The sequence below is a fragment of the Gadus morhua genome, chromosome 20, assembly GCF_902167405.1.
Source record: "Gadus morhua chromosome 20, gadMor3.0, whole genome shotgun sequence".
Lineage (NCBI taxonomy): Eukaryota > Metazoa > Chordata > Actinopteri > Gadiformes > Gadidae > Gadus > Gadus morhua.
The window spans coordinates 21,694,741-21,718,895 of NC_044067.1; the positions used below are offsets into that span (position 1 = coordinate 21,694,741).

A 24,155-nucleotide genomic window follows, 5' to 3' on the forward strand; every position below is an offset into this window, starting at 1 on the left:
TCACCCCCACCCTCAAGAAACCTGGTCTCGACCCCTCCTCCCTCAGTAACTACCGCCCAATCTCCAACCTCTCCTTCCTCTCCAAAACCCTTGAACGCATCGTCACCACACAACTCCAATCCCATCTCCACGCCAATAACCTTTTTAAACCCCTCCAATCTGGCTTCCGCCCCCTCCACAGCACAGAAACTGCTCTCCTCAAACTCCTCAATGACCTCCTCACCTCTGCCGACTCTGGTTCCCTCAACTTCCTCATCCTTCTTGACCTGAGTGCAGCCTTAGATACTGTAAACCACACCATCCTGCTCACCAGACTCAGCAACCTCGGAATCGAAGGAACTGCACTCAGCTGGCTTCACTCCTACCTCTCCGACAGATCTCACTTCATCTCCCTCAACAACCACACATCTGCCACAGCCAACAGCCACAAGGCGTTCCCCAAGGTTCTGTACTTGACCCCCTCCTCTTCATCATTTACCTCCTCCCCCTTGGTCAGTTACTCCGCCATTTCTCCATGGACTTCCACTGCTACGCCGACGACACCCAGATTTACCTCAGCACCAAATCCCCCCACAACCCCCCCCCCTCTCCCACATTGAATCCTGCCTGTCTTCACTCACTATCTGGATGCAAAATAACTTCCTGAAACTTAACAGCAACAAAACTGAACTCCTCCTCATTGGCTCCAAATCCACCCTCAGTAAACCCCCCCACACTCACTATCGACGGCACCACGGTCTCCCCCTCCCCCCAGGCCCGCAACCTTGGCGTAATCTTTGATCCCACCCTCTCCCTTGAACCCCACATCCGCCACACTGTCAAAACCTCCTTCTATCACCTCCGTAATATTGCAAAGATCAGATCCTCCCTCACACCCACGCTGCAGAAAGACTCATCCATGCCTTCATCTCCTCCCGCCTTGATTATTGCAATTCACTCCTCGCCGGCATCTCCACCACCTCCATCAACAACTGGCCCAGAATGCAGCAGCCCATCTCCTCACTTACACTAAAGTGTGGCACCACATCACCCCAGTCCTCAAGAATCTCCACTGGCTCCCCATCTCACATCGGATCCACTACAAACTCCTGGTCCTCACCTACAAAGCCCTCCACCATATGGTCCCCCCATATCTCTCTGACCTTCTCTCCCTCTACCAACTCCCCCGGGCCCTCAGATCCTCCTCAGCCGGTCTCCTCCCCACCTACACATCAAAACTCCACAGCCTTGGTGACAGAGCCTTCTCCAGGACATCTCGCAGGCTCTGGAACTCCCTCCCCCAACATATTCTTTACTCTGAGGGTGCACTCCCACTAGGCCATCTGGCCATGGCTGTTGGCCGTTTTCACACCTAACCGTGCTCAAATGGCCCCATTGTTCTCTGGCCTGCACTCACACTAGGCCATCTGGCCGTGGCCGTTGGCCTACGCAACTGTGGCCTGGCCACGGTAGGCTCTTGTACATACGTCATCGCGTCGTAAGTAACACGTCATCACCAAGCGTCCGCTGCATGAACCATAATAAAGTCTGTCGCCAGTCAGAGTTTTAACAACAAAGGACAACAACACAGAGAACACAGTTCGCACTTTGCTGAGTCTGTTGCTTATTTGGATATATGTTTACCGTTTACTGGGAAAGAAGGCTCGTCGCCTTTATTATGTCCGTGGTCGTCGCATGGACTATATGTCATCCAGCTCAGGTTGCGTAGCTGTGCCTATGTGCGCGTGTCGGCTCATTAGCATCTGTACCATAGTGGCCTGTACCGTAGCAGCACACCTCTCCCAAGTGGCCAAATTGGCCTGGCCTGGCCAGACTCACACTGGCAGATTTGAGCACGGTTAGGTGTGAAAACGGCCACGGCCACGGCCAGATGGCCTAGGGTGAGTGTGAGTCCCTCACCATCTTCCAGTCCCGCCTCAAAACTTCTCCTCTGCCTACCCCTAGATCACTCACTATCCCTAGCCCCATCAACTCAAACTTTTTTCTTGTTTATCTATTTTTGTGCCCCTATGTAAAGCACTTTGAGTGTGAGAAAAGCGCTATATAAATGTAATCTATTATTATTATTATTATTATTAATTTCTTATTAATGACTCTTTAGAGCAACCTGACACGAACGACAGCACAAAAAACTATGTAGATTTTCGGGAAAGTCGAAAAAGCATAATAGGTGCTCTTTAATCAGCATATATTGAATTTGCCATTTTTGACAGAAACCCATTCCTGGCTATCTCAAACAGGCAAGTCCATAGATCATGCACATCTAAACTGTTTGTCATTTGAATATGGCTCTGAAGATACAGATTTTTTTTTAGTTTTCACGAAATACTCATTACAGTGAAGAAATGGACTCCTCTGTGTCGGATTACTTATTATGACCACCGACTTTTATGACCTATAAACGTAGTTATAATGATTTTTAGTCATGTTTAACCATACTAAAGTGTCAAATAATGACGTACATGCATTTTGACGTATTCCCTCTTGACCGTCTGGGGTGGCTGTGCAGACTACAGCGCTAAACACATTAGGGACGCCGGTCGCGATTCACTTGTTCAAATTTCCGGGATTTATCTACGTAGAACAATCCGGATTTTCCATATATGGTAAGGCTGCAACACGCTCACCCGGAAGGTGACCAATCACAACGGAGTGGGGTTGGCAGGAGGGTGGCGAGGGGGCCGAGAAGGACGAAGCCGAGTGTTGACATAGAATGCTGAAAGCGCCAAGATGAGAGGGAGAGTTTCCCGAAAATCGACATCTTTTTTTCTGCTGTGCTTCGTGTCTGGTTGCTCTATAGGAGTCACTAATAACAAATTAAGACAAGAAAAGTAGTATAATAGGAGATCTATAACGAACATTATCATGTGTGTGTGTGTGTGTGTGTGTGTGTGTGTGTGTGTGTGTGTGTGTGTGTGTGTGTGTGTGTGTGTGTGTGTGTGTGTGTGTGTGTTTATTACAAAGACCCTGCCTATAGTTGCGTGTAGGAGTAATGAGTAGCCTAGGTCAGAGGTGTCAAAAGTATTCACATATATTACTCAAGTAGAAGTATAGATACTAGCGTTTAAAGATACTTCTGTAGAAGTTGAAGTATCAACTCAAGCTTTTTACTTAAGTAAAAGTATAAAAGTACTGGTTTCAAAACTACTTAAAGTATTAAAGTAAAAGTAATGCAAGGGGGAAAAAATCCCATTAAGGACAAAAGCTTAGGCCGTGCCACAGGGGCCTATAGAATTACAATCAGCTTTTTTGCCAAGTATGCTCACACATACAAGGAATTTGGTGTCTGTATTTATCCCATCCGTGAATTAGTGACACACACACAGCACACCTCTATAGCACACTGCCCCACTTCCCCCAAAAAAACTTTTTTTCTAAAGGCCATCTATTGACTATAATGTTCATCTTGAAAAAATTGGGATGCACCTGTTTCAGACACATTTATGCCCATTGAAAATGAATGCATATTAGTACAATGCAAAAACATTAAAGAACCATATATGTGTACTACTGAGCATTAACATGTGTTTCATGGAGCGGAAGATATGATGACTAGTTCCCTGTAAGTATTGGAATGGTGCAAAAAGTCAAACTTCAGAGGCATGTTATCAATAGCCTTTATTGGTAATGTAAATGTATGTATCCAAGCTTAGCTGCAGGAATTTAAGATGTAAAGAGTAAGAACTGAGTTGTTTTTGCATCCAACCATTTCAAAAAAATTTCCAGGGATGTAGAAGGTTTGACTGGTGCTTGGTTGGGACATTTCGCTCATCTAGGGTGCACTCACACTAGGCCATCTGACCGTGGCCGTGGCCGTTTTCATAACCCAACCGTGCTCAAATCTGCCAGTGTGAGTGTGGCCAGTCTGGCCAGGCCAGGCCAATTTGGCCACTTGGGAGAGGTGTGCTGCTACGGCACGGGCCGCTATGGTACAGATGCTAATGAGCCGACACGCGCACAAGCACGGCGACGGATCCATAAGGCTGCTATTTCGTAGCTCAAATGTGGCGCGATTCATGTCAGAATGTTGACCGGCTCTGGTCATGCGCAGTTGCCATGGATCGCGTATAAACCAATAGGGTGTCAGAATGGTATATGTTTCTATTCTCATCAAACCAAACAAATTCACTCTATCCGATGGCGCGAATTATCTGGATAGGTTTTTTTGTTTGTATTTTTTTGAACACCGGCGGAATAAAAACAAGCTGAAATTAAATAGGAGTAACAAAGCCATTTTTAAAAAGTAAGGAGTAGAAAGTACAGATAAGTGTTTGAAAATGTAAGAAGTAGAAGTAAAAAGTAGGCTGAAAAATAATTACTCCAGTAAAGTATAGATACCCAAAATGTCTACTTAAGTAAGGTAACGAAGTATTTGTACTTTGTTACTTGACACCTCTGGCCTAGGTGCGTGGGTGACTGAATACTTCTTGGACTGCTTGCAGCCGCAACATTTCAGGTTTTATTTTACTTCTTTATGCAAACGTTACTGACACGTAGGCTACAGGATACATAATGATATTGTGGCAAGCAGTACGGGAATGACGACACGGGAGCCCAGGATAAGCAGTTTGTAACTATCGTGCTCTTGCTTTTATTTATTTAACTTTCTTCTTTGGGTTGTTAAAGTTGAGGCATTTGAACTGAAAAAGCAAACTGCAGGGCAATATCCCTTTTAAGTTGCATTTTCTAAAATTAACTGCTATGGCTTGAGCAAAATCCAACTCTTATAATTTTAATTAATGTTATCAATATAATCTAAATTTTCTCTGACTTCCTCTAGATTAGCCCATCTCTTCCTGATTGGCTGTAAACAACAAAACAGTTGGATTTTTGTCAGTTTATTAAAAATCAGTCCACAGTAGTTCAGACTTTGGCACCAACAATATAAAAACGTAAATAAAAGTGTACACCCTAAAAATAGCATTCAAACAAAATGCTTGGATAAAAGGGATAAATAAAATAAATCTGAAAAATACACTTAAAACCACAAAAAAGTAAGACCATGTCTTAGTAATACAAATACACAGATGCAGAAATCCATTGTCTTTCAAAAAGAGGTTCCAGTGGCGGTTTGGTCATCTGCCTAGGGCCCACTAAAGCCAACTGCCACTTTTATGAATAATTTGACTTGAAAGAATGCGACTAGAACTCCTAATCCCCATAATGTGTAATACTAATGGTTTTCTAGAGCTCCCTTTTTACAGGGTATTTTTTTTTTTATCTATTTGCCTTATACAATAGTCCTGAAACTATCTGGATGGATAGTTACCAATTACAAAGGTTCACTTCTTGGTCTAAGCCAACACTTTCACCTTTCAGAATATCTAGATATATTTACACACAAACAATTTTCAATTCGTTATATGGCCTTCATAGTGTTTTTTTGGGGGGAGGCTTGAGTTGGATTCTTACAATTTCAGTGTTTATCTTTGTAGCAATATAGAACTAGGAAAAAACACAAAACTCTATGACAAGGACTTTCTACTAGTCTGGTTTTCTCTGATATTTGTGGACGTGTCACTGAAATGCATTCAAGGATGGACATAAACAGAATATCAATATCAAAGCTTTGAAGGAATATTGTAGAGGCTGTGGCCAGTTTGAACATCGGTTCAAATGGTTCCATACAGTTGGGTGAAATGTCTGGAATAAAGCAAGACTTTTACATGGCACAAATAAGGACACCATCCAACTAGTTTCAGCACCTGGTGTGTGACAGTGGGGTCTAGTGTCCTTGAAAGCGAGAGTGTCTTTAGGTGTGTCTTCTACTGCAGGTAGGTCTGAAGACAATCTCTTTCCTTAACAAAGCAGCAACAATATAAACAGAAAGGGCCTATGCAAAGTAGTTTCAAAACCGTTTACAAACACAAACCGTGTCCATCTGAGCCCCAACTCTATTCCACGGTCAGAATCAATTTGTGTTACTACAACATACATGGACATTAACGTGACATAACATTACACTAGTGGGTGGGTCTCTACGAAGGCACAGCGGTGGTTTGGAACAATGATAAAGCACTAGGGCGGAGTCATGGACGATACAAGGCCTGTTTTAAGGCACATGAGTGTTGAAACTGTCTCTCTCTCTATCTCTCTCTATCTCTCTACCTCCGTTTCTCCCTCCCTCTTGCTCAGGGGAGAACACGGTTCTCATCCTCTGCTCCTCCTCTACTCCAGCGGATTGTGGGCGTCGGCCAGCAGCTCGGGTCTCAAGCACTCGATGGGACACTGGATGTTCTGAGGAGGGACAGATGAGATCAGGAGAATATCCTCATTTACTGTCAACATAAGGATGTCAGAATACTGCAATCCTTACGCCAGTATTCTGACATAATGATGTGGTGTCGGACAGCAAAACAAACATTTTATAAAACAAATAACTCACAATAATTCCTGACAACACAAAATAAATCCTCCTGATCGCATTATAACGGTTAGTGTTATAATAACAAATTAGCATATCTTATGCATATCTCACTTAAGTACCCAACAAAACTAACCTACAGAACTAACCAACATAAGTCACAGAAATAAGTATCTAAGTGAACATGAATATTTAACCAACGCTAGATGACATAACCAACCAGGTGGGCGAGCACTGACCAGTTTGCGGAGGGCGTTCTCCCGGTAGCGGTCGAAGGCGTTGGGGGCCGGCAGCAGGACGTCCACGTCCGTCTGGACCCCCGGGGTCTTACAGTTACCACAGCGCCAGCCCTGCGCACACGCACACACACACACACACACACACACGTTTTTGTTTAGGAAATTCAAAAGAAGGTAAAAGATGATGCATATAAATATACGTTGTACACAGACCTTTAGCGTAGCTACAGTCAGATTAGCTATGATGTATTGTTTGAGGGAACTCCCACGCGAGGTAAAGAGGGTGAGAGAATTACCTGCTGTCCCCCGTAGCAGGTGCAGGTGCAGATGGCTCCCTCGTACTCCTTCTGCCACTGGTTCCCCACCTTGTACATCTTCCCATTGTCGTAACACGTAGAGTCATCTGCAGAGCAAGCACCACACAGGGGTATTACCTCTGTCACTCTCTTTGTGTGTGTGTGTGTGTGTGTGTGTGTGTGTGTGTGTGTGTGTGTGTGTGTGTGTGTGTGTGTGTGTGTGTGTGTGTGTGTGTGTGTGTGTGTGTGTGTGTGTGTGTGTGTGTGTCTTTACTCACGCGGTTCACATTTGAACTCTCCCTTGCCGTTACCCAGGCAGGTGCAGCTCATCATGTGGCCGTTCTCCGCGTGGCGGTCCCACTTCTCCCCGATGTGGTAGTTGTTTCCATTGTCATGACACCACTCTGAACGGAGGGAGGGACGGAAGAGGAGGGGGGGTGGAACGGACGGATTATCAAAAAGGTATGCGATGATTGATGAAGCATCAGAAGCCTCATCCCTGCTGTGAGGAGCAGCCTTTTTATTAAACCTCATGGGCCTAGAGGTTTGCACTCACTCATACAAAAAAAAACTTGGTCCTAGGTTATTTGGTATTGTCGGGTTATGAAGAAATAATACAAATAACCCAGATCTAAGCTTTGTCTGCAACAGGTTTAGTTTAACTGCATGGCGGACAAAGGCTAACATGGACAGACCATTGTTTTGAAAGGAATAAAGATTCTGAGCATGTTATACGTTTAATTAAATGTAAGGTCGGCCCATGCTAGCTATCGTGTTACTGTACTGCAACACATAGAATCTCACATTGTGGGATCTATGGTGATGTACTTCAGCAAAGGAATTGATTGCTACAGTGATGAATGGAAACAAATATCTTTGTTCTTCACTATCAGGCATATACTTTGTTGTATATTATCAATATCACTTTTTTTCTATTAAATTCCTTCAGTATAACCATATATAATAGGTTGTACTATGGTGTTTGCAAAGCATGCTGGGTCAGGGGTTAATAAGCCACTCACTGGATGAATCACACCTAAAGTGTCCGCTGCCCAGGCCCAGGCAGCGACACCAGAGCTTGAAGCCTGTCTCAGACATACGCTCCCACTCGGAGCCCACCTCGTGGTAGGTGTGTGTGTGTGTGTCGTAGCAAACGTCTCGGTTGACATTGATTGGGAGGTCACCTGGTACTATTGGAGAAAAAAAAAAAAGGATGAGGTTAAAATGGCGGTTTGAGATTATTTTGTAGTTGTCGACTGATCTTTTCCTTCCGTGGCAAAGAGAATATGATAGAACCATGAGAACCGATAACTTCAGCCACATCAATGAGAAAATATGTTACAGCAACAGTGTATAAAACAAAATAACAATCTACACCAGTGGTTGCACACCCCTTTTTTATACTTTGAAGAAGAACAACAAACTTAATGGAGTACTGTACCAGTGTTGCCCACGGTTACGACTTCTTCCAGAACCTTTTCTTTTGCCCCGCCCCTCATTGCCTCGACAACGACATTATAGGAGGCTCCAGATGTCAATCCAATCAAGGTGGCACTGCTGGAGGTGCCAGGGAGAGTCATCTTCAAAAGGGAGACAGAAGATTTGATTTACTGTGTGTGTGTGTGTGTGTGTGTGTGTGTGTGTGTGTGTGTGTGTGTGTGTGTGTGTGTGTGTGTGTGTGTGTGTGTGTGTGTGTGTGTGTGTGTGTGTGTACATGTGTGTGGATGTAAGTTGGATGTATGTGTGTAGGAGTGTGCATGAATGCATGTGTGCGTGCATCTTCGTATGTGTTTGTGTGTGCGTGCATCTGTGTGTGTGTACCTGGAAGGTCTTCTCCTCGAGGTTAGTGATGGGGTTGCAGGACACCAGGTACTCTGAGCTCTGAGGAATGGGCTGCCAGTTGATGGTGGTGATGGTCTGAGCTTCCTGGGGCAACTCTGTCTCGTTGTCAGGGAATCCAAAGGCCAGGCCTGGCAACAGTCCATCGCTCACCTGAAGGAACAGAACAGACAGAAAATTAATGTGAGCTTGGATGTATGTTGGGAAAGAAAAAAATAAAATCTTTTTGTTTACTTACTTTTTTGTAACTAAAAAGTGACTAGGGGATTTTTTTGGGACATCATGCTCAAGGATGCCTACAGAGCATGCCAGCACTTGAATTGGAAACCACCACTATACCATTCCTGACCACTATTTTTAAGTTGATCTTGAAAAACGTAACTATAGCCTCACATTCAGAGGCAGAGCAGATGGTGCGGGCTGGATAAAGGTCAATGGTCCCTCACCTTGACCAGGGGCACGCGGTTCCCGTCAGGCCCCGGGACGGGGATGTAGATAAGGGGGTCCCTGACAGTGGGGCGCTGGCCGCCCTGGGGCCGGGTGTTGTGGGCGTTGAAGCCGTTGTGGGGCCCCAGGTTCTGGTACTCCGTGTAGATGTGCTGGCCCTGCTGGCCCGGCCCAAACTCACCGTCCGGCCCCGAGAAATGGACATGGTTGGTGTTGAACCTGATGGGACAGGAGAATTATTACACAGCATCAGATAATGAGTAATGTGCTAAAATAACTCATGAGAGGGCAGAGGAGGGAGAGGTATTAATTGTTGGTTGGTTATTGGTTAAAATTGGTTAAAATATGTTCAGAAAGGTTAGAAGTAATAACCTGTCATGTTGTTAGTATTAATTTAATAGTTAACCAGTACAAATAATAAAAAGTAAAACAGTCACAAAGTCTAGCTATAGCTATACTAACCCAAAAGGGCATTGAATTTAGTGAACAATAAAATGAATTAGTAGTAATAATAATAAGCAGCCTAGTAATAATCCAGAATGACGTTAAACATAGTGAACAGTACGATTAGTTAGCAGTAGATCTAGTTCTCCCGGGTCTTACGTCTTGTCTGTCTCTGGAACGTCCAGGATGTCCGGTCTGGGTCTGTGGGACCCGGGCTGGGGCAGCTCTGGGTTCAGCAGCAGGTCCGGTCTTGGTCTGTGGGACCCGGGCTGGGGCAGCTCTGGGATCAGCAGCAGGTCCGGTCGAGGTCTGTGGGACCCGGGCTGGGGCAGCTCTGGGGTCAGCAGCAGGTCCGGTCTAGGTCTGTGGGACCCAGGCTGGGGCAGCTCTGGGGTCAGCAGCAGGTCCGGTCTAGGTCCATGGGACCCGGGCTGGTGCAGCTCTGGGGTCAGCAGCAGGTCCGGTCTAGGTCTGTGGGACCCGGGCTGAGGCAGCTCTGGGATCAGAAGCAGGTCCGGGCCGGGCTCTGACCAGAGAGGAGACCACAGCAGATGAGTGACCGTTAGAAGAGCAACGATTATGGATTTGATCTAGCACATCATTGTCAAATATTCCTACTTGCACATTTGCAGAAGGTGGCCAATAGGTGGCGGCATTGTTTTACCAAGAGCAAGATAAATTTTTTGGGGAGGAACTTGTTGTTTTCCTAGAACGAAAGTAGCCTGCAATGTGCAATGCTTTTTTCCTTGAGCGAACTGTAAGAGCTGACCTACATTTCGATTTTGTTATTAAGAGCTCCAGTAACAGCTGAGCCTGATCCTGTACAGAACTATTGTGTGTGAGGGGGCGGGGGTACTCACGGGTTTTGGCCTTGCCTACGAGCGGCATACTCCTCAGATTGTTCTGCAGGGCGACGATCCGGATGACGTACTCCGTTGCTGGCTTCAGACCTTCAGCACACCAAAGACATTCCAGTCAAATATATATTTCTAGATGTAGAAGCATGTTGAATACACATATTCACAGTGAGTGACGTTAACATGGTGTGCTCTGGTGTTGGACTGTATGGCGTCCCCTGCTACACCCTCACCGCTGATGAAGGCGTAGGTCTGGCCGGGGTGGGGCCGCGGGGTGAGCTCCCGGGGCTCCCCGCCCGCCACCTCGTGGGTGACGTAGTAGCCGGTGATGGCGGGGCTCCGGGAGGGCTCCCAGGTGAAGGAGACGCTGCTGGGGGTCAAGGAGGTGAACTGGATGTTGGTTGGGGGGATGACCGCTGGCATGGCTGGGGGAGAGAGAGAGATTACTACTTTTACTTAAAAATATATATAGAAGAAAATGTGTGATTGTTAATAATTGTTAATAAATAATAAAGTTAATAAAGATGTTCCCTCCCATTTATAATAAAGTATCAGTTACAATAAGGGGTGTTATTGTCATACAAAGGAGTTTGTATGAGGGTGTTTTCAGTGTTTCTCAATAAACATCTGTTTATTCAACACAATCTTTTCCTCACAGGTACAACACGTCTGACAGAAAGGACAGGAGGGAGAGGGAGAAAGAGAAAGAGAAAGAGAGAGAGAGAGAGGGAGAGAGAGAGGGGTGTGGTACCTGTAGTGGCGGTGAGAGTGAAGGGGGTGCTGCGTCCGCTGCCACTCAGAGTGAACAAGTTGATCTTATACTCTGTGCCGGGCTGCATGCCTGGTCAACACAACACGTATACACACAGGTCAGGGGACGGCTTCTATCAGAAGAACGCTCCTAGGACCACCTGGATGCTTTTAACTTTGGTCTCAATGCCTGGTTTGATGAATGTTGTCAGGATGCTCCCAGCCCACCTGTGATGGTGTAAGAACGCAGCTTGGAGTCGATGTTCCTCCGGATGGTGGTGTGTTCAGGAGAGGTAATGGGCGTGGCCTCCACCATGAAGCCAGAGATGGGGTCCGTCTTGGAACGCCAGCTCAGCATAATGCTGGAGTCCCGGACGTCTAAGAGGCGTACACGGCGCGGGGGGGTGATGTCTGGAGAGAGGGAGGCAGGGAGTATCAACACACAGAGTCACCTCCCACTGTCCCCGTCTGGGTCAATAGAGTATCAACTCATCCTGACTATTACGATGTTCCAACCGTGCTGATATAGAAGCAACATGGACAGAGAGGGTCATGAACTAAAACACCTTGGAAGGTGTTATTTCTATTACTAAATAATCTGGAGCAGAATCTCTTTCCACCTATCTTTACATGATGGTATACGCCTGCATGTTGTTTGGCTAACAACGGTCTCTATATATGTTGACGATGGCGTGATGGATCCAGAGACTTACTGTCCATGGTGGTGACCTCAGCCCGGGCGGGGCTGCTCTTGGCAGTGTCCTTCAGGGCATACAGTTCCACCACATAGGTCGTAGCAAGCTGGGAGGGAAAGAGACATTGTCAGATTGTTCATCTTCATCGAAAGGCTGTTTTATTCTTCAGTGGATTTGTTGCCAATCTCTGCATGTTGTAGATGACTATAGGCTTAGAGTCAAAAGAAAACATACACAAAATTTGATAAATTAGATCTGAGAAAGAAGGAAAGAGCAGACCTAGAAAGAACTAGAACGTTATAAGGTTAGATTGTTCAAGGAGGGGTATCCCTCCAACACTGTGTGTGCATGTGTGTGCGCGTGCATGTTCGTGTGTCTGTAGAATTGGGCAATCAAAAGACAGACTGGAGCCCTAGTCTAGCAGAGTAAAAGCATTTGTCTGAGAACTATTCCAGATACAAATACCGATCCCTTGACTAAGGGCAGAGAGGAAAGCAAGTCTGGGCATGAATATATATATAAATGACTGAGAGTGTGTCTGTGTGTATGTGCACGTGTGTGTCTCCATTTGGAGACCAGTGTTTAGCACTTTATTTGTCCTATTTCACAATCGTTAGTTTTAATACTACAGGATTCATTATTGCTTTTGCCCGTTCGCCAAACATAACATCACAAAATGGCTGTAGCACACATTGGTAGCAAACCAATCCATTGCATCATACGATGGCAAAGTATGGAAACAATCAATAGGAATTTTCGTCAATTATACAAAAGCCTTTTGCACCAGAGAATATAACCCGATGTTATGACATAGTTAAGTGCAACATATTACTACAAAATATGATTTGTTTATAATAATAAATGTCATCAAAAAGGTATTATCGTACATTTTCTAAAGAGTAACTTTAAAAATCAGAATCAGCTTCGTTCACACCACCACTAGCATTAGCATACATACATACAACATAACACCGACACCATCACCGGGGCTTCGCCCTGGGCTTTGCCACCAAACCCTACCTTCACTTTTCCCGCATCTGAGCGCCTTTAGTTTTTCGGACATGTATACCATACGCAAAATAACTAACTGTATTTCTGGTGTATGTTGTTTCTTTAATAGTATTGCTGTTCTACTTATCCATTCAGATTTTCTGTTCGGAGTATTACAGTTGTGTCCAGTACTCGGAGCACATGGGCCCCCTGCTGAGAGGTCTCCCTCACCATGAGTCCCGGGACCACGGCCTGGGTGGTGTCGGGGGCCAGGTTCAGCACCACGTTGGGGCCACTCTTCCCCTTGGGCTGGACCAGGACGCGGTAGCCGGACAGGCCGGGCCGCCCCGTCAGCTGGTTGGTCTGCAGCGGCGCTGCCCAGCTCATCCGGAAGGAGGTGGAGCTGACCCCGGAGAACAGGATGTTGGTGGGGGCCGGGACGCCTGGGGGCACACAGAAACCATGCAAGGTGGATGAGATGCATGCTATTCAATGTTAAACCCCAAATGAGTGTCCACAGGGGTTCCTTTGGCAGGGTGGGTAAGCCGTCCCTTCTGCAGACTGATGAACCATGTGAGGAATAGGAGGTTCACTATTTGGTATGGCAATGGAGATCAAAGCCAAATTACTGATCAGTTGGAAAGAAAGAAAGTGTTAAATTGTGACAAATTTACAGTTGATTCTGAACTCAATAACCCCACCCTAAAAGGACAGACAGACCCCAACGGTTATGTATGGACTGAAGGGTGTCAGTGGGACGGTACCCACCCTCCACGGCGGTGAACTGCGTTCCCACCAGCGGCGTGCTGGCCGCGTCGTCATGCAGGGCGATGACCTTCACCGTGTATTCTCTCCCGGGTCGCAGGCCCTGGATGAGCGCCGAGTCGGCCTTCCCGGTGGGCGCGGGGAGCAGCTCGCGCTCGCCCTCCTCCGGGCTGTAGTACAGCACGCGGTACGAGGTGACCGTGCCCTCGGGGGCGGCCCAGCTGATATGCAGAGAGCCGGAGGCCACGTCCGAGAAGGCCAGGTCCTTGGGGCTGTCCACATCTACACACACACACACACACACACACACACACACACACACACACACACACACACACACACACACACACACACACACACACACACACACACACACACACACACACACACACACACACGAGAGAAATGTAAACGACAGTCTCAGCAGTGGCTGCTCTACCATCTTCGTCTCCTCCTGAGCTCGGTTTGAATAGTTTAAATTTAAACTGCATTTGCATTGATTCAAACTTTTCATACTTTTAGCGAAAGCGACGTACAGACCATCAATAAAAAACTTCTAAATCAATCCACCGCTGAAAAGCACGACCCAGTTTCTGGGACAGTGCAGAGCAGACAGGGAATAGAACACAAGGCTAGATGGTTCTTCTTTTCAGACTTTCTCACTTTAGAGGAGTTACGAGCAGTGGACCCTGTGAACACTTTTAAAGTACACACTCTTAGAGGCAGGCTTTTATTTATCAGTATGTGCAACGGTATGTGTTTCTTATTCCTGTATCTGTGTTGTATGTTCTGGATTTCTTAACCCATGTTTGTACTGAAGGTGAGCCACTGACTTGTCCTGGCGGACTCCACAACAGGGGAGCTCTCTCCGTCCTGGCCAAGGGCGAACACGCTGAGGACGTACTCCTGGGTGGGCATCATCCCGGAGAAGGTGATCTCTCTCTGGTCTAAGGACACACACACACACACACACACAGCTTAAAATGACAGAGGAAAAAAAAAGACAGTAGATGCGTGTGTAGGCTACAACTAATAATCCTCAGTTATAGTGCGTGACAATTTCATTCATGTAAGAATTGCTTAAATATAAATGCCTTGTCTTGATATCTTTGTGGTGGTGGTATCAATATAAAAAGGAAATACACTAGCGAAACACACACACACACACACACACACACACACACACACACACACACACACACACACACACACACACACACACACACACACACACACACACACACACACACACACGTACCTGGAGCCACCACCTCGGAGAAGATGGGTCCAATGCCGCTCTTGGGGGTCCCGGTGACCCTGTAGCCCATGATGGGGCCCTGGGCCGGGCTCCACCGCACCGTGATGCTGCTGTCCTTCACATCCATCACCTCCATCTCAGACGGGGAGTCCACATCTGGAGGAACCCCAGAGCAGGCAAGACAGAGGAGCGCGGAGAGAGGGGAGCAGAGAGGTCCTCAGATATAATGCATGATATGATGTAATGCAATGTGATGTAATTTAATGTCATGTGATGGGATATGATATGTTGGTGGATTTGGTATTCTTCAAGTGCATCTTCAATTGACAGTAAAAGCCTGGATACATATGTGTACTGTGTGTGTGTGTTCATGACTGTGTGTGTCTGTTTGAGTTCGGTGTGTGTTCATGACTGTGTGTGTGTGCATGTGTGCATGCGTGGTCCTAGAGGAACCTACAGTTGCCGTCGGTGCGGTGTGTGATGTAGATGGGGGTGCTGGAGGCGGGGCTGTCCCCCCGGGCGGTCACAGCGTACACGGTGATGGTGTATTCGGTGGCCGGCTTCAGGTTGGTCACCTGGGCCGTGGACTGGGTCCCCGGCACCGTGAACTCTTTGATGTTACCTCGCCCACCTGCAGAGGGGAAGGGGGGCAGGGGACAGACACAGAAAGTGAGTCACCCGACACCAGAGATCATAGAGAAGAAGCCATGAAGATGGACAATACATTAAAGGTTGTATAGGTGATTTGCTTTTTTGGCCATTTTTGCAAAATTACTTGAAATCCTTATCATAACCCGCTTACAGCCACTGAGTTAGAAGTACTGACATGAAAATTAAACAAGTCAATCATCTGTGGAACGGGCAGGGCTCGAAAAACTCCAGCCAATCATTTCCATTGCCACCGAGTTGCATTGGACAGTAAGTACGTCAATCAAACGGTCGTACTGCACTCCCCCTCCCCCGCGCCCCGCGCGCGACCCCTTCGTGCAGTACTCGTGACCCAGAGCTCGTGACCCAGAGCAAGCTCCTGTTTGTTGTTATCCTGCGGTAGCTACTGGAACTAGTTAATCCACATTTGGACCTAGCAGTAGAAGACAATTTCCATGGCAGACAAGACGCCACCATCCCCACCACCACCACCACCACCAGCAAAGAGAAGGAAAACTCTTTTTCAGAGAGTAATTGATAATAAAAACGCTGAAAGAGAAAAACTGAAATCAAGAATAATCCTAGGCGCTGCTTTCGAACGTTGGCGGCAACTGAAGGACGAGAAGGGTCTAAAAACCGATGCTTGTGTGGCGGTTGACCTAGTTTCAAAGTTTATACCGTTTATACTCGGTAATACCGGTGTGGAGACGAGTGTATTACTCGGTGTGAAAATGTCCACACCGCGGCAACCCTAGTGAAAACCAGGACTTCCAATACAATTATATGAAACAAAGCAACTCGTTACATTGATAAAAAAAAGATGTATAGCAGCGCAGCTCAATTACACCAGTGCATGCGCGGACAGTTGAAAATCGATCGTTCACATCCAGCTGCTCACAGAACAAGTTTAGCGCACCACCGCTACCCTCACACTTTTTCATATAACCTTTTTTCAGCACTAGGTCATATGAGCATTAAATAAATGCTGCGTCTCAAAATGCCTTGGACAGCTGCGAGGATGACTCGCTTTGCCACGGGCCGAAACAGTTCGGAGCGACCGCAGCCAGAGCGAACACAGCGGGGCAGAGGAGTGTCAGGAATAGTCTTTGGTGTACACATCGGTAGGCCTACGGCCTATTTGCACTACTGTTTAGTGGCAATGCAGTGTTTTATTCGATGCCTTTTTATTTTCGTATATTATTTCAATGAATACAATTTATTTATTCATAAAAAACGGATCTGGTCTTCAAATCTTTTTTCCAAATATAGGTCGTCTTACAATGGGGTTTGTGTTTACATTCGGATCAATACGGTACAGCGGGCGCTCACATGACGTTAAGCATTTCCTGGTGCATAATGTGACGCTTCAGAACCTAAAACCCCGTTTCTCCCCGTTGACACGACAACACATAACCGGCGTTTTCAGAAATCTCCACTTTGGCCGGAGTTTTTAGAAATGATCGTTTTCTGTGATAAGACAGGGCCTCGGACAGGGGGTGTTGCAGCACCCCCAGCACTCCTACTTCCCGCGGTACTGGGTGCAACTTACAGCTGAATGTAGTGCCATGTTGTTAAACGAAAACCTACGCTAGCCTGGCTCGCTCTCGCGCATCTCTGTTCGCGCTCGTGCATGATTGCGCGTCCAGGTACTTGGAATGGGTGGAGTCAGAGTCAGCGTTGAAGGAGAGGGGGTAGGACCATTTGAGTTGTGTATTTTCAAAATCTGCTGGCGTTTCGCAAATCACCTACCCAACCTTTAACAATATAATTATTATATTACTTTAAATTTATTTGTCTTAGCTTTTTACTCTTCTTCAACTTTTAATTTTTTTTAATTTCTATTTCTGCCCTGTACTTAAGGAAACATCTTATCTCTCTTACCTTTTCCATCACGAGTTGCCGATTGACTATTGGCTAATGAGAATCATGAAAAGCCCGCTAGCTTACCGGTCTCTCCATGGGTGATCCGGTAGTAGCGGACCGTAACAGCCGGGGCGTCCCAGCGGAGAGTGATGCTGGTGGGGGACGTCTCCACCACATTCAGGTCTGTGGGTGCGTCAGAGACTGGAGAGAGAGAGATGAAAAGAAAAAGACAGATAAGGAGGGAAAATTACGTGGGGAGCATCAACTAATTCCACAATTTACTCAAGCTCTGTATGCATTGAAGATCCCATATCATGCTTTTTTTAGGATTAATCAGTGCATTTTGGGATTCTACCAGAATAGGGTTGCATGTTAGAAATACCCCTTATTATTCTCACACTTTCGCTTTAAGACCCCCGACCCAGTAGCCCACTCTGTTGCGATTGGTCAAACGCTTTGCGCGTGCGTCAGCAAATACCCCCCCCCCCAAGAAGTTGTAAACATTGCGGGTAGCCAGGTGGCGCAACTTCTGCACTTCAGCACCGCCCACTGCACAGTCGGACGTCACACTGTTACAAAGTAACGTTTGAGCGCATTCAAGCTGTTTCATGCCCTTATTGAGGGCTTTTCTCGGTCGGAACGAAAACTCCCCCTTGCTCGAACTTAAAACACATGTATAAACGTAAAACATGAATAGAATACGTCATATACCTAAAGGGAATAGTCAAAGAAGCATGATTTCACCCCTGTATAGAAGAGGAAGGAAGCCGACACAATAAGAGACGTACTGGTCTTCTGCCGGCCGGAGAGCGGGGGGCTCTCCTTGCGGCCGCTGACGGCGTAGATGTGGACCAGGTACTCGGTCTCGGGGTGCAGGCCGGTCAGAGTGAAGTGGGTCCTGGAGGGGGGCAGGCGCTCCTCCTTGGCCCGCCCGCCGCTGGCCATCTGGTAGCGGATGCGGTAGCCGCTGATGGGCCCGCGAGGCGCCACCCAGTGGACGGCGAAGGAGTTGGTCAGGACGTCAGCGAACTCCAGGCCTGAGGGGGCGTCCATGGCTGGGGGCGGAGGGAGGGACTTCATCTTAGAAGAAGGGTCTAACATGGAACCCTGGATGGTTTCATGGTCCTACTCTCCTGTTCATGGAGCCCCTGCGCAGTCTAACTATGTCCCTTCATTTACCATGAGTACGACAATTCATATTTGATGTCTCCGTGTGTGTATATTCATGTATAATATTCATATTAGGGCTGTTTGTGAGCGGTGGATACGCTGGTGTGTTGGGGGACGGCTATGGATCCTCTCTGTAGGAGTCCTGCTTTGAAGTGCCCTCAGAGAATGCCATAGGTGTCATGAAGTTATTCGATTAAATGTTCAAATCTCTGCCCAGCGGAGTGCATGTCCTATCTTCGAGGCCCAGGTTGGGCCTCTTGGAGGAACTCACCTGTTTTCTGAGTGGCGGTGGCTGGGGAGCTCTCTCTCTGGTCGTACACATACACCACGCTCACCAGGTACTCCGTGTCAGGCACCAAGTCTGAGAGGAGAGAGAAGTAATTCATATCGTCCACTTTTTGCTTTGGTTTGTAAGTGTTAAGCATTCAAATACAATGAATTAGTGAGTGAGTGAGTGAGTGAGTGAGTGAGTGAGTGAGTGAGTGAGTGAGTGAGTGAGTGAGTGAGTGAGTGAGTGTGTGTGCTACATCTATCCAACGTACTCTGCAGGACTGTGCGTTCTGTCAACCCTCCAACGGTAACTTCTTTGGATTCATCAGCAAAAGACATAACCACGGGACGATACCTAACAGCAAGCAACACACAGGACAGAAAGGCAGTAGAAGAAACTAGATCAGAACCAACCACACAAACAAGCACAGCTTGTCAGACAGTCAGTAGAATAAATAATCAGAACCACCCACAGACACAAGCCCATCCAAACCACACACAAGCACAGCTTGTCCGACAGAGTGGTTTATACTTTGTCAGAACCACCTGCCCTGGTAACTATTTAGATTTATACAAAAATGAATAAGAATTACAATATAAACAAGGGTAGGATAAACATAGGTTTGACCAAAAAGGAGGAATACTGTAAGAAAAACAAGAATAAAACGTGGTTTTATAAACAAAAAAAGAAATAAGTGGGGTACCTGATGATGTACATGTTGATGTCAGCGGCGTTGAGGACCTGAGGGCCGTCCCAGGTGACCTCCAGGGAGTCTGGACCCACCTCCCCGAAGCCAAGACCAGTAGGGGCTGGCAACACTGTGAGAGAGAGAGAGACATGGAGAGGGAGACATGGAGAGAAAAACAGGGAGAGAGAGAGAGGAGCAAGAGAGAAAGTTACACCACCATTGCTTACTTTTATAAATAAAAAGGTGTGTCTCTTTGTGCGTGTGTAAAGTCTGTGTCTGCTGTTTAACAGCACCTTAAAAGTGAGAGAACACAAAGGTTTTAAATCAGGGGGAAAAATGAGTCCCACCTTGATGGAAACTCCAAACCAACACCATATGTTACACACCCACCCACTTAAGAAAATACACACACAAACTGACCCCCACTTAAGAAAATACACACACACACTGACACAAAAAGAAAGGTGCAAAACACACACACACACGCACACACACACACACACACACACACACACACACACACACACACACACACACACACACACACACACACACACACACACACCCACACACACACACACAGCACAGCACAGCATGCATTTCAATTACATAGTTTATGTTCTTTGAAGAGTACTGCAGTCGTTTAAAACACTCCGTTTGAGATGTTCCATGACAGGTTATACAGAGAATTACCACAATAAAAGCCCTCTGCTGACATCAATCTCTTTGTAGCTACATTGGCATGCCTTGAGTCCAAAGTCCTTCTTAGCCATTCAATCACTAAGCAGGCTGGAAATTAATGGACTTTTGCTGATCCTGTGTTGTTTTTTATTATTTATATTATATATTTTTTATATTTATATGTTCTGTGAGGCCATGGTGACAAGGCTCTCTCTATCTCCTCACGTGTTGCTCCTCACCGGTCTGCTGTGTGATGGTGATGGGCTTGCTCACGCCGCTCTCCGTCACCGTGGTGACGCTGATGTCATAGCCGATGCCGGGCTCCAGGCCTTTCACGGTGTAGTAGCCCGATGACGGCAGCACAAAGTCCTCGAAGATGGGCACACTCTCACCCGCCGCCGTCACCGTGATGCGGTAACCCGTGACAACGGTGAAGTTGAAGGGCATCCAGCGCAGGCCGATGGTGGTATCCGTCACGTTCTCATAGCTCAGGTCTGTCAGCTGAGGGACCTCTGTGGGGAGGAAGAGAAGAAGGAGAGGAGGAGGGAGAGGAGGAAAGGAGGATGAGGGAGAAGAGAGGGGGAGGAGAGGGAGAGGAAGAGGGAGAAGATAGGGAGGAAAGAGACGGAGAGGATGAGGAGGAAAAGGAGAGGAAGGAAAGGAGTGATGGGAGCTCCAAGAGGAAGTGATGGCAGACAGACAAACATAACAACAATACACAGAAAGACCCAAAACCACACAAACACACACAGACACACAAACATACAGATACAAGCCATCGTTAAGTCAAGTATGGGAAACTGGAAAAGTGACCAGCTTTCATACCTAAAAAGCGACATATATTGCTGTGATTTATTTAAATCACACCAATATAAGCGGTGATGTCATAATGCTGCCTTTGGTTTCATGATGGATAATAAGACGTTATGTGGTGAGGTTTCTATAGTTAGTACACCATTATAGGCACCTCACTTAATTGGGATTTTATGTATTTATATGTATTTATATATCCCATTTTATCATGGGATACCAGGCTAGGGAGTCGCAAAATATTTAGGCAGATATTTTGTGATAGTTGCACGTTAGGCCAGTGATATTACCAGACTAATATCACTGTTCGATAAATATTAGTGTAAGTCGGGTTAATAGACTTATTACAGATTCATTTTGAAAGACTGTGAGGAGTCTTACCTTTCTGAACCACTAGGAAAACAGAACCAACCAAAAGAAACAACGTTTTGCAAAAGTTGTAAAGTTTTAAAGTCACGCACCAGGGGTGATGATGGTGGACAGGGGGGTGCTCTCGGCATCATCCTTCACCGTCACCACGCTGATGTTGTACGACACACCTGGGATCAGGTTGTCCAGCGTGCACGAGGTCTCCCCCGCCTCCACAAACTCCTCCATGCTGTTCCCTTGCATGCCATTGGCCGGTGTGCACGTCACTCGGTATCCAGTGATGTCTGAGGAGCGGAAAGTAGAAGAGAGAAAGGGACAGTGTGTGTGTGTGTGTGTGTGTGTGTGTGTGTGTGTGTGTGTGTGTGTGTGTGTGTGTGTGTGTGTGTGTGTGTGTGTGTGTGTGTGTGTGTGTGTGTGTGTGTGTGTAAGATTATAGGATTAAAAAGAAAGAAAGACGGTCCACTGTTTAAACAAAGGGGTTTTCATTGATTGTATTAATAGTTCATAAACGGGGGACAGGTGATAAATAGGCTTCAAGTTTCTATTAGAACAGGAAAAACATTCATAGGGGAAAACATGATACATGTCGATGCAGTTCATGTTGTGAAAACAATCTGGTCAACCTACCGGGTGTGTTGGTTCCATCCCACTCTACGAGGACCCCGCCCGTCTCCGGGTTCATCTTCAGGGTCAGGTCGGCGGGAGGGGAGAGAGCTTCAGGAGGAAGATGAGTAGCAGGAGGTGGAGGAAGAGGAAGAGATGGAGGAGGAAGAGGAGGAGGAGGAGGAGGAGGAGGTGGAGGAGGGGAAAAAGGGATGATGAGTGAAGCCGCACAAAAAGACAAAGATGTGAAAAAGGAAAAACAGAAAAGTTAAAAAGGTGTTACATTGAGGTATACATTGTATATTTTTTAATACTGTACTCCACATTGCTCATGAAGGGCTCGGGGTTGGCCCTGCTGGTTTAGGGTCTTACGTGTGACCACGTGCTTGGTGACGGTGGCGCCCTGCTCGCGACCGTTGACCACAGGCTTGATGTCGTAGGTGTACTCCACCCCCGGGGTCAGCCCCTTGATGAAGATACTGCCGGATTCAGAGGTCACATCCCGGGGGGCCTCCCCGCCCTGGCTGGGGCGCACCGTGAGCTACACACACGCACGCACGCACGCACGCACGCACACGCACACACACACACACACACACACACACACACACACACACACACACACACACACACACACACACACACACACACACAAATAGCAAAGGCATTAGAAGAATGATTAAGATACAACTTGAATATTAGTAGATTGAGTAGAATCCTGAAGAGAGAGAGAGAGAGGAGTCAGATATAGAGCAGACTCTTAGGAAAGGTGAAAGGTCAATGTTTTCCCAGGACAGACGTGAGAACATTCTTATATCCTGTGGGATATTTTCTGGCAAATCCCATTATTGCTGTGGTCACCAGTTCCTGTTTATCCCCAGGGCCCCCAAGTACACCACACGCAACTGCATAAACACCCGATAACACAGATGCAGCCTGAGATCCTGGATCCTGAAGCCCTTAGCAGAATGACTTAAAAGGATTAGGGAGACGATTCTGCAACGTGCTAATTGTGTTTTACTGATCACAGCCTTGATTAAGGTAGCAGAATCAGTTTATTTGAAGTTCCCTAAATCCATTTATTCATGGGAAAATGTGACTCCGACATCACACAGTGTCAGTTCTTCCTCTGCAGAGGGCTGGACGTACCTTGTAGCCCACGTGGGGGACAGGAGACCAGCTGATGATGATGGAGGTGCTAGTGACCTCTGTGCTGAAGTGGGGTGCGCTGCCCATGGCGGACTCTGGAGGAACACAGGAAGGTCAGATGCGGACCGACATAATTGGTCATAATATACGGCTCTACTCCCACAACGTGTCCGTCCTAGCCCTGGAGGAAGGGGCTATGTCTCAGGTTTACGACGAACAAGACACTTTTATCCACAGCGACCAACAGAGTTTTAGATACAGGTCGTTAAAGCTAGGGTAGGCAATTTATTTCAGCAGCTATTTTTGCCCAATTTGTTGACATTGTCTTTACATTCTAACAGCCATCAGCAAATCAAAATGTAATGCTCCGTCAATGTTTTCTTTTTTTAGATTGGACATACTGTCGCAGGCTTGTGCCGTATTGACCCGAATACAAGACCAACCTGACCTGACTGTCGTCCTTCCTACCTACCCTGTCTACTTTAATGACTGGATTAGACTGTATTAGCATCATCATCATCATCATCATCCATATGACGGCCATTCATATAAAGCACCATCCTCATCATTACTATAATGCGTATGATGATCCCGTATGGTGCGTTTGTGCCGCCCACCCGTGGTGAAGTGGGCCGTGTGGCCCTCGCTGAGCGCGCTGTCCTGCTCAGCGTGCAGCGTGACCGTGTAGCCCGTCTCGGGCCGCAGGTTGAGCAGCGTGTACTGGGTGAGGCGGGCCGGCAGCCGCAGCTGCTTGGGGGCGGAGCCGTCCCCGGCCAGCACCAGGCGGTAGCCCGTGATGCGGGCCAGGGGCGCGAACCACGACACGATGACGCTGGCGTCCGTCACGTTCATGAAGTGGACCTGAGACGGAGCGTCGGGCTCTGAGGAAGGGGGGTCACAGAGGTTAGAGGTCACAGGGTGTGTGTGTGTCGGTATGTGTGTATGTATGTATGTATGTA

At 47.0% G+C, this 24,155-nt stretch overlaps 1 protein-coding gene across 1 annotated transcript in view; it reads right to left on the reverse strand.

The window, feature by feature from the left end:
* Positions 1 to 4,822: 4,822 nt before the first annotated feature.
* Positions 4,823 to 24,155, reverse strand: part of fn1a (fibronectin 1a) — a 39,379-nt gene continuing 20,046 nt past the window's right edge. The window contains exons 20-49 of the mRNA XM_030342644.1: positions 23,814 to 24,077; positions 23,197 to 23,291; positions 22,420 to 22,588; positions 22,072 to 22,158; positions 21,537 to 21,728; positions 20,505 to 20,777; positions 19,600 to 19,714; positions 19,168 to 19,250; positions 18,897 to 18,986; positions 18,244 to 18,510; positions 17,540 to 17,656; positions 15,402 to 15,575; positions 14,945 to 15,100; positions 14,520 to 14,633; positions 13,690 to 13,968; positions 13,153 to 13,364; positions 11,950 to 12,037; positions 11,465 to 11,647; positions 11,238 to 11,327; positions 10,720 to 10,911; positions 10,490 to 10,579; positions 9,789 to 10,155; positions 9,185 to 9,404; positions 8,721 to 8,891; positions 8,341 to 8,479; positions 7,922 to 8,089; positions 7,178 to 7,303; positions 6,900 to 7,006; positions 6,604 to 6,714; positions 4,823 to 6,237 (exon numbers count right to left, since the gene is read on the reverse strand). Coding sequence (XP_030198504.1) covers positions 6,169 to 6,237; positions 6,604 to 6,714; positions 6,900 to 7,006; positions 7,178 to 7,303; positions 7,922 to 8,089; positions 8,341 to 8,479; positions 8,721 to 8,891; positions 9,185 to 9,404; positions 9,789 to 10,155; positions 10,490 to 10,579; positions 10,720 to 10,911; positions 11,238 to 11,327; positions 11,465 to 11,647; positions 11,950 to 12,037; positions 13,153 to 13,364; positions 13,690 to 13,968; positions 14,520 to 14,633; positions 14,945 to 15,100; positions 15,402 to 15,575; positions 17,540 to 17,656; positions 18,244 to 18,510; positions 18,897 to 18,986; positions 19,168 to 19,250; positions 19,600 to 19,714; positions 20,505 to 20,777; positions 21,537 to 21,728; positions 22,072 to 22,158; positions 22,420 to 22,588; positions 23,197 to 23,291; positions 23,814 to 24,077 — 4,808 coding nt within the window. The 3' untranslated portion in view covers positions 4,823 to 6,168. The remainder of the gene's footprint in view (positions 6,238 to 6,603; positions 6,715 to 6,899; positions 7,007 to 7,177; positions 7,304 to 7,921; positions 8,090 to 8,340; positions 8,480 to 8,720; positions 8,892 to 9,184; positions 9,405 to 9,788; positions 10,156 to 10,489; positions 10,580 to 10,719; positions 10,912 to 11,237; positions 11,328 to 11,464; positions 11,648 to 11,949; positions 12,038 to 13,152; positions 13,365 to 13,689; positions 13,969 to 14,519; positions 14,634 to 14,944; positions 15,101 to 15,401; positions 15,576 to 17,539; positions 17,657 to 18,243; positions 18,511 to 18,896; positions 18,987 to 19,167; positions 19,251 to 19,599; positions 19,715 to 20,504; positions 20,778 to 21,536; positions 21,729 to 22,071; positions 22,159 to 22,419; positions 22,589 to 23,196; positions 23,292 to 23,813; positions 24,078 to 24,155) is intronic.